Source organism: Primulina eburnea, chromosome 9 (genome assembly GCF_022965805.1).
Source record: "Primulina eburnea isolate SZY01 chromosome 9, ASM2296580v1, whole genome shotgun sequence".
Lineage (NCBI taxonomy): Eukaryota > Viridiplantae > Streptophyta > Magnoliopsida > Lamiales > Gesneriaceae > Primulina > Primulina eburnea.
The window spans coordinates 5,232,968-5,240,828 of NC_133109.1; the positions used below are offsets into that span (position 1 = coordinate 5,232,968).

At 32.9% G+C, this 7,861-nt stretch overlaps 1 protein-coding gene across 1 annotated transcript; it reads right to left on the reverse strand.

Annotated features, from left to right (window-relative positions):
- Nucleotides 1-1,164: 1,164 nt before the first annotated feature.
- On the reverse strand, nt 1,165-2,657 carry LOC140840399 (uncharacterized). Its single transcript, XM_073207601.1, has 3 exons — nt 2,278-2,657; nt 2,013-2,175; nt 1,165-1,771 (listed from the first exon to the last, which is right to left on the reverse strand). The coding sequence occupies exons 1-3, from the start codon at nt 2,306-2,308 to the stop codon at nt 1,411-1,413; spliced, it is 555 nt and encodes a 184-aa protein (XP_073063702.1). The 5' UTR covers nt 2,309-2,657; the 3' UTR covers nt 1,165-1,410.
- Between the last annotated feature and the right edge of the window lie 5,204 nt (nt 2,658-7,861).

Below are 7,861 nucleotides of genomic sequence, written 5' to 3' on the forward strand. Positions count from 1 at the left end.
TTTGAGCTTTGGCATTGTAATATATAATGAAGAAACATCGTAAACTTAAAGAAGAAATATCAATAAATTATGTTAAGATTTTCACCTTACCTCGATAAATACCCTAGCACCCATTCTCAAAAATTATATCATTTTTCACTCTATATTTTCAATAATCTTCTCCCAAGTGCTGTAAAGTTTTCAAAGTTTTTGCAATAAGAATTTTTGTCAGAGTGCTGTCAAGATTTAGACAGTATTCTCGAGCCAAGCTAATTCTTTTTTTCATGTTTTCTTAAGACTAAGTTAAGTGGGGTTGTGATTTAAAATTTATAATTCATATATGAATTTTCCTTATGTTTTTCAAAGTTTCGTTCGAGCATGATTTCTTTGTTCACGACATATGTTCCTTCAAGATTTGTCAAATTCTATGTTCAAGCGGTGATAGGATTCGACTGGTCGTGAAAAATGATTTACGAACTATGTCCCTTGTACAATAGGATTATAACTGTTGTACTGTCTCATCCTTAACGAATTAACATATAGAAGACTGATATAAGCAAAACTATAGAAAAGAGATGACTTTCAGTTCTTTCACGTGTCATACTGTATATACTTCATGATTCTTGATTCATGTTTAAAGTGCACACGGTGCTCATGTTCATGATATGTTGAGATGCATCATGTTGCCTTGTAATTTTCGTAATTACAACATATATGTACTTGATATGTCTCGAACTACCTCCATCTGCTGACTATTTTCCAAAATACTCATCTTATCGTCTCTCCCAAGATAAATCTGAAAAACAAGTTGAGAACGAGGAACAAGATCAATTTTGGGACCGGTGATAAAGATGAACAATGAAGTTTATTTTAGTTATGTTCTTTATTTAAGTTTTTAATATAAGTTGTAAGATGCTTCCGCAAAATTCTTATGTTTTGAGATTTTACGTCGTAAAAACAATGTTGATTTAAGCTAATTGGCTAGACTTTTGATCTATGAGCCTTATTGTTTTAGTTGTTGAATAACATCGATGTCCGGCATGACAATGGGTCTTGTTATTACAAGTTGCAAAGACTGCTTTGATAATCTGTTGATATGATTGATGGACTGGATTTTTTTGTAGATACAGCTGTGAAGGCACAATTTATCATGACATTTTTTTGTTTTTTGTTTATGAATCAATTAAAAGAAAAATGAATTAGATATAAAAAGAAAAGGTTCCCAAGAATCCATTGATGCAAATTTGCATTTATGAAGAGATATAAATTAGTTTTCATTTTCACCTAACATGATACAATCTAAGTGGAGCACAGTTTAATATCATCTTTGAACCTTAGACTTTTTAAAGTATACATATTATAAAATGAACTCCAATTTATCCATTCTTTTCTTGATGTTTTATTCTAAGTTTTCCATAATCTCATCCGTGCTCATTCACAACCTTCCTCGATCCCACAATACACCGAAGGCTCATCGAGTGATAGACTAGGCATACAGCTTTCGGATCGAGCCAAGACTGGCCCCGGCAAGTCGAGTTTCCCTGGTTTACTCATCGGGCTACTGGGCATGGATCTCAGAAACTTGGGGCTTTCCAATCCTCTGCTCAAAACATGCCTCATGGCCCGAATCAAATGCAGGGTTGGGTCCTGTGGCGGACTTGAGGTCCTGAACTTGTTGCAAAAGCTGAAATGTCGAGCCATGGCTTCGTCCGGGCTGATCAGTTTCCGGCATCGCAAGCTTTCATCTTTTACCGCCTCTTCACATAACCCGCATATCCATTTCCCACCATATCTGATCACATTAGTTAGTTAGAACCAAACAGCTAGCGTGACTCCTGAGGCTGAGTTTATCAATGGATGCTAAACAAAAATATCAAGAATCCCACTCAACCATCTAAAACTACCTACTCCAATTAACGTTTAACATAATTATTCAACAAATCTCCTTTCTTTCTTGGGAAAATCCCTATGAATTTCTGTTCTGATGTAGAAGCTTTAAATAATAATAATAATACATAAATTAAAAAACTCACGCTTCACGAATAGTTTCAATGTATGAAGGCGTGCATTCTTCTGTAAGCCCGCAGCAATCGCATTTAACGAAATCCACCACGAGTTGGCCCGACATCACATTCACTTGCCCATCAGGCCCGGGATTCGTCGCCATTGAAGCATCAACTACACTCGCCCCCATATCTGGAAAAAAAAGAAAAAGAATTAACAGATCAGAATCAAAACCAAGAATCTTGAAAAGGGTTCAGCAGAAAACAGAGCTAAATCAAGAAAAAATATTATTACCAGTTGAAGAAAGAGAACAAGATTTATACATATAAAAACAAGATCTTGAAATATAAACTGGCTTGAGTTTCTTCGGTTGAATCTAAACGACAAAATCAATCGTTTCTTCTCACTATCTTTCTGTATCCCACTCCCTTTCTTCTTCCTTGACTTCCTCAGGGATGTGAAACGTGAACAGATGAGACATTTTTTTTTTACCAGAAAAACAAAAATTCCAATGGGAAGGCAGAAAGGCTTGAATTATTCTTGCTATATGATTAGCTGAAAGAGAGGATGGAAAATCAATAAATGGAATTTAATATTATGGATTTTGTGTTCTCCTCCACAAAAATTCTTGTTTAGCCTTTTAGCGATGATGGCGGAATTTGGAGAGGAAAATTGTAAATATATATAAATAAATAAATAATATATATGTTTTTATTATGGTGGAAAATAGGGTTCAATGATTGGCTATACTTGTCAAACATGGCCAATAATAAAACGTTGGACAATTGTTATTAATTTACATTTCCTATAAATAAACAAATCAGATGTTAAAATAAAACTTTGATAATTGGTTGATAGCATTCTACTCGGTAGAGTGAGCGAATTTTGATAGATGATCAGGAATTCGATTCTTTTTAGCAACAATTCATCGGACGAGTTTGTCACAAACGACTTACTCGATGAAATTTGTCTGACTAACGTGATTTGTCAGCTATTACGTTAATATAATGATTTACTTAGCACGCTGAATAACAGCGGCTGAGATTTTTCACGTTATAAAAAAATGATTATGGACACAGTCAAATTGATTTTTGTTGGTGAATTGCTGATTAACAATAATTGTAATTAATTATTATTGGATTTTAAAATTATTGATATAAGCTTGATGCAAGTGTAGATCATATGTTACGATTGACTTTAGTGATAAAAACAGTCAAATATTATGCCTGATTGTATCGTCCAATAAATGCACTGATATGATTTAAATATCATGGAAAATTGTATCAGAATAATATATTTAGGTAGTGTTTGGTTCGGGTGCTTAGGAGGGATTGATTATTTTATCCTATCTAGTCAGTCGTTTGGTTCGCGTGATTATTTAACCAAGTCAATACCTCCTATGAATGATTAGGTTATATTAGGTGGATTAAAATAATACCTTCTCACCCCTTAGGATTATTAATTCAAATCTTAATCCTTCCTATTTTCCAATTTTACCCTTCTCCTATATCCAAACTCACCACCACTTCCCGCCATGACCGCCGCCACCGGCCACCGCCCGCCGCCGCCAGACCACCGCCGGCCGTCGCCGGCCGTCGCCGGAAGACCACCCACCGCCGACGTCGACGGCCGCTAGACCACCCACCGACGGCGTCACCGGCCGTCGCCGCTAGACCACCCACCGCCGGCGTCGCCGCCGGACCGCCGCCGTCGAACTGCCGTCTTCGCCGTCGCCAGCCCGCCGCCGTTGCCGCCGGAGTGGAAGAAAAAAAAAAAGAAGGGGCAATTTTGTCCTTTCATCAAAAAATTCAAAATTATCCCACACTTAAAAATCATACCAAACATAACACCATATAATACATTCCTACAACAATCATTTTCTTTATCATTTACTTACTAATCATTAGTTTATTTTATCCTCCAAACCAAACGCAGCCTTATTGTAAGACGATTTCATAGATTTATTTTTTCGAGATAGATCACTTCGATCCATATTTAAAGTGAAAAATAATATTTAAACTATAGAATATAATATTATTTCATGAATCGAGTTGAGTTTGATATCAGTTTCACAAAATAGTTATGTGAGAAGGTCTCACTGATATACAACTGAAAGGTAAAAACTTGTGTGAGCCGATCTCACGAGTCGTATTTTGTGAGACGAGTCTCTTAGTTGGGTCATCCATGAAAAAATATTATTTTTTATGCTAAGAATATTAATTTTTATTATGAATATCAGTAGGGTTGACTCGTCTCACAAATAAAGATTCGTGAAACCGTCTCACAAGAAACCTACTCCAACTAAAAATAGAGTGCAAATTTTAATTTAGATTGGATTGTAGTAATTAAATTTCTATATATCTTTAAATAAAGTTTTAGCTATATTTTGTGATTAAAACGTGAGAAAATATTTATATGTTTACATAATAATAATAATAATTAGGTATAAAAATAGTTTTGGAACATTTGCCAGCGCTGCTTTATCTGTATTTGGCTGTCAATTTCTTTTCTAAGAGATATATTCGGTAATTATATAATAATAATAATTTTGGATTCTATTGTCCCCTCACGACCAATTGATCATCGCCACGAATAAAATGCCGACGCGTATATTTAATAATTATATTATATTCTGTAGCTTGGTCAATTCGAGAATATGAATATAGGCCGCAGTAATTAATAGAGGAATTATTGTATTTATTCATTAATTACTAATTTCAATTATTAAAGAATTAAAAGACAACGTGCCTAATTTGTCAAATATCATACTTTCACATTATTAAAATTAATTTTATTGTAAATATTAACATTTTTATATAAAATATACATTATCATGAAAACCATTTTTTTCTATTAGGAATAATTAAATAATTTTTTTTAAAAAATATTATTTAAGAAATATAATTTTGTACTATAAAAATGATAATTTTCTTTGTAATTTGAAGTCGAGCAAAGCACCGAGAAAGCTTGTTGAAGATATGATGAAGAGTCGCATTCAAATGATGATTTGTGTATTAATAATTGGAGGATGGATGGAAAATAAAGCTAATAATGCGCCTTTCATTTATTACTACAATTGAAACGGTCTCGCGCAAGTCGGTTTATTTCACCCTACCTTGTGAGGCACTGTCCCCATGAGGTGATCAAAGGCCCAGATTTAAACACACATACACCCCATGAAGTGATCAAAGGCCCAGATTTAATCACCATGTAAAATCAATGGCTGAGATTCTGTGAGGGCACTGCCCCCACAGGTAGCATCTACTCTACCGCGCAAGTCATATTTATCTATTTCATCAACTCTTTTTATCATAGTGATTATGAAAAAAAAAAGCATTTTCTCGTCACCATTTTCATCTGATTCCATAAGACTATATATAGGTTTTATCCACATCTTCTCCTACCTAATACTAATTTATCCTACCACGTAGATGCATAGTCGGTTTGTAGCTTGCAAATAATCTTGGACATAAAAAATACATTTCAACATCTCCTCCCAATCAAGATACTACTTTGGTTTAGCTCTCCCTTGGAAAAATGAAACTTTCATCTTAACAACACTCACTCTATATTCTTTCTGACTTTTATGTCTATTACTCTTATCACACTGTCTATCATCGTCCAAATTCAGGCATGATTCTATATCTTCATCAATTATTCTCACTCCCCTATATACTTCATTAACTTGCCTATATTTTCTCACGTAAAAACTTAAACTCATTTTCCCATATTCTAACTAATTCTTCAACCAATGTTTGAAATTTTCAATCATCAAGCATGTTGTACCTACAAGAAAGTAAATAGAAATAATAATAATATATATCTCACCCAAATCTTCACAGTCACCTCCAAATAAAATTTCACTCATTTTTTTTAGTCCTCACTACAAATACGTCACACGCCACTCCCAGAGCCATACGTGTGTTGAATGAGGCCTGAAACGAAAATTGAAAATGGGTCATCTTGTTACAGTAATAAATATAAAATTTAATTTGCAAATTACAAATATACTAACAAGTACATAAATATATCAAAATCGATATTTTATATCAATAACAACTCAATAAATATTTAAAATAACTACATAAATACTACTCGTCTAGCTTTTTAGAGCCAAAAATATTTATCAAATATGTGTAATCCAATTGTCAGACTATTTATTTCTCTATCGACAACATAGTTAGTCCATTTAGTCTATCTTGTGACATTGTTGATCAAACATAATTCTTGTAGAAACTACACTTTTAGTCTATATAATTGTAGAAACTACAAAATCAAAGAATTCTTTGAGTCGAAATAACAAACTACAAAATCAAAGGACAAAGAAATCTCAAAAAACAATGAATTTCATATTTCAACGGTCCACACATTCAAGTTTTATTCACAATTTATTTTATTTCCTTAGACTATCCTACTTATTAATTACACAAGCCGCTATATAAAACTCATAATTCAGTTATACCTCATTAAAGAATTTAAATCATGCGATGTATGCTTTAGTTATATATTTAATAACATGATCTCTAATCACATTATAGTGTTCATATCGCAAGTAAATTTCATTTTCAATGAGAATCCTTTGACAGATTAATCTACAAAAATATAAATATAAACGTGTATTCATAAAAAAGATTTGAAATGGAAATAAAGCACAATTCATTAAAAAAAATATTACTTACCTTCATGCTTAAGAGAAGTAGGAGACCGTAAACTTTATTTGTTGAATGAGAACAAAAATCAGGGTTGAGATTTAGAGTGAGTTAGAGAACAAATAACATATACTATATATACTTATTGGATCGGGCCCTGAGGAAACCACTTGGTTGGCCTCATTAAAGGTCCTGCTCTGGTCACTCCAAAGGAAGAATAGTCACACTCTTATTTTCACTCAGATTTGAGAACTCTCAGTTAAGGGTGGTGTGCTTTGGCTTTGTAAATTGTATGCATCCAACTCACAAGTTCAAATTTCATGACACTTGCAAATTCACTCACTTGGACAACACAAAAAAATGACTTTGAAAACTAGAATATGACTCGAACACTAAAAGGAAGAATTTTCGATGCTAAGATGCAAGCAAGAAAATTCGACAAATTCTTTTTCTTATTATTTTTTTTATATTGATCGATCTCTTCCATTTTGTTGTTGTTGTAAATTTAGATCTTTTTTATCGATTTTTTTACAATACTTACACGAGAAGAAATGATGAAACTTGTGCGATAAAAAATAAAGAAGAACTCAAGAATATTCGAGAATCAAAAGATTCAAGAACAAAGCACATCGATAGAACAAGATTCTTAATAGAAATCTAGCGACACAAGAAAACGAAGAACAAAAATAATAAAACAAAGAAAACTCAAAAAATTACACACGAGATAACTTGGTTGTCTCAAAACATTCCCATAATTATCAAATATATGAATCAGAAAAAGTCGTAGCTCTGATACCAAATAATATGAATCTGATTACGCATGAAAGTAAAACACGATATAGACTAAGTTGCACCCTCTATTTAATGATAAAAATATTATTGCAAATCCCGATCTTTATCTTTGAAACAAGTAGCGTGATATTCAATCCTAAACAACGTTGTTTAAGTAACAAATAATAAAAAGAAAGCAATTGATGATCTCAAGAGAACCTTTAAAGAACCTGTATTTGATAATACTCGTTAAAATTAATCGACAAACGCCATAAAATATTAAACTTTGATAAGTTTGATTTGAGAAGCAAACAAAAGTATAAAAAAAGCCAAATTTTTTTGAGAGAAAATATTCTTCAAATATATGATTAAAAGTTCTTCTGTTGGGTGCAATAATTGTCCCAGCTTGGTAAAGTGATCGAACTGTGGTGCTTGAGCTGCTGTGCGGTTTAAAAGAT